Source organism: Sinocyclocheilus grahami, unplaced genomic scaffold (genome assembly GCF_001515645.1).
Source record: "Sinocyclocheilus grahami isolate Dianchi unplaced genomic scaffold, SAMN03320097.WGS_v1.1 scaffold344.1, whole genome shotgun sequence".
In the NCBI taxonomy this organism is placed as follows: Eukaryota; Metazoa; Chordata; class Actinopteri; order Cypriniformes; family Cyprinidae; genus Sinocyclocheilus; species Sinocyclocheilus grahami.
This window is the reverse complement of record NW_015505523.1, coordinates 2674874-2677244: the sequence shown is the minus strand read 5'-3', so window position 1 is coordinate 2677244 and position 2371 is coordinate 2674874. Positions and strand designations below refer to the sequence as shown.

The window sequence follows — 2371 nt, the reverse complement described above, 5'->3', positions numbered from 1 at the left end:
CTCTCTCTCTCTCTCTCTCTCTCTCTCTCTCTCTCTCTCTCTCTCTCTCTCTCTCTCTCTCTCTCACACACACACACACACACACACACGATGCGACTCTATCACTACATGCATGAAGCGATTTGCTGGATCGTGGAATGCAGGGAGATGGACACAAAAAGTTTAAGTGAGAGATACAGTCGTCATTCCTTGTTGTAACACTCCCACAGATCCATTCATCATCAGCCAATCAGTGTTCAGCAAACAGGTACTGTGACAGATGCCACACCTATGACAGGCACCAGCACGTGGAGGAAGGGACGAGAAGGTGGAGAATAGATACAAAGTTTGTACTGGTGTAAGGAAGACTGTCGCCAATTACAAGGAGAAAAAGAAAGCCAGTGACTGGTTCAAGAATTTGAATGCAATTCATGTGGATTCTTTTGGAAAGGGCACAGAAAGTTTAAATCAGCAAGGGAACAACAAGGACTCGCTGTCTGAGAAGAAGAGAGACACAGAATAAAGTGTGCAGGATGGACACATGGCTGAATGAAGTCCAGAAGCATCCGGCCCTGTATGTCTTGTGCTGTTCTGTAATCTTCAGGATCCTTCACCGGTTCCTGCAGACTGTGCCCAGTCCCGGGACGGTGGAAGTAGACCCCTGGAGGATGTGGAAATGGAGGAACCTCTCAGTGTCACTCGTCCACTCACTGCTGACTGGCATCTGGGCCGTCGCCTGGTGAGTTGTTGTTTTTTTATTCTTCTTTTTTTCAGTGATTTGTTTTACAGCAAGAACTTGAAATCACTTTATTTTATGTAATATATATACCTGATCAATATTTTAACATTAAAATATGATTGCATCATTTTAATTCATTTGTAAATTATAATTTTAATTGAGAGGCAAAGTAAGATATTAAAACTAATAAATTTTTTATCACATTTGTTGTTGTTGTTGTTTTAGCTATTTTTCTTTTTTGTAAGCGTGAAAAAATAAAAATATTGTAAGATTTATGCTTAAACCAGAACAAAAATTGAAACATAAATCTTTAGAATTTTATATGATGTATTCTTCACAAGAAGTTCTAATATTTAATACAATTTAGAATTTCAAACAATTTTTAACAATTGTTCTCTTCATTATTTTGTCTTGTAAGAATATTTAAACATCCTTAAAATATGATAAATGTATTAGCTTTTCTAAAAATGTCTAATAAATGGTCTTAAAACATTTATCATATTTTAAGGGTTTAACTATTTTTGCAAACCAAAATCTTGAATAAGTGACACTGCCGAGGTTTAGTATCTCGAGTAGCTTCAAAGTATATTACAGTTATGTTTATATCCTGATAGCTTGTGTTTATAGTTAGACGTTGCTATAGTTTGTACTAATAGCAGTGTCTACCAATAAACGCAAGTTACTGAATGTTCATGAACCGCACTTAACCTTCAGTTACAGATCTCTCAGTTTGGAAACTGGAAAAACCTGCTAGACAGGCATGAATGAGAGCATGAGAGTGCGACTAAAAGAAATTACACCATTAGAATTGTCATAGTATGAATCACTTCAGACTTCAACCCAAGCAAGAGTTTCACCATTGTGGGTGTTTGTTTTGATCGATCATCAGTGGACTTTTCCACTGTCTTTTGTCAGTTATTAAGCGCAGTATTATTTTGATCTTCTGGTTGATATGATCAACAGTCTGCATGAATCTATGTCCCGACAGCATCATACAGCATCCTGTGATGGTGCATGAAATCCACTCCACCTACACCCCATCAGCATACATGCTAGTCGTCGTCTCATCTGGTCAGTAAACATGTGCAACACAATTAACCTAGACCCTTGACACATGTAGGAAGTTTACAAATGATGTAACTCGTGTCTTATTTATCTGATGCTCATGTTCTCCTGAACGTCCGGCTGTGTAGGAGCCCCTGTCCCGCCTCTGTGTAACCCTGATCTCCTGATAAGAGTTGAAGCTGTTTTGTGACTCAGGTCTTTGGAATGATGTTGTAGAAAACAATTAACATCTTAAAGCTATTTTTCTCTCACAGTCTTTGAATAGTTAAAGCTGGAGTTGTTTAATATAAGCTTCCATACCTTGCTTTTACATTTGCAAACATATTATGTTGATGAGAGAGACACCTGCATACTTTAACAGCATGTCAGCATGAATCCAAAAGACAAGAAAGAATGTGACTGAGCATTTGAGAGTAGATGTATTTGTATATACAATATATATGTATTATACTAAAGTTTTGTCCAGTCAAAAAAAATCAGCATTGATCTCCTTCAACAGGATACTTCATTCAGGATGCTGCTGACATTATTTTTAGTGGGTATGCAAAAGCATCTTGGGAGTTTTTACTTCACCATGTTATGGTAAGT

General features: G+C 37.4%; 1 protein-coding gene across 1 annotated transcript in view; it reads left to right on the top strand.

Moving 5' to 3' along the window:
* The first annotated feature begins 54 nt into the window (after nt 1-54).
* The window catches only part of tlcd1 (TLC domain containing 1), a 6671-nt gene continuing 4354 nt past the window's right edge, over nt 55-2371 (top strand). Inside the window, exons 1-3 of the mRNA XM_016296056.1 lie at nt 55-718; nt 1707-1789; nt 2283-2365. Coding sequence (XP_016151542.1) covers nt 513-718; nt 1707-1789; nt 2283-2365 — 372 coding nt within the window. The 5' untranslated portion in view covers nt 55-512. The remainder of the gene's footprint in view (nt 719-1706; nt 1790-2282; nt 2366-2371) is intronic.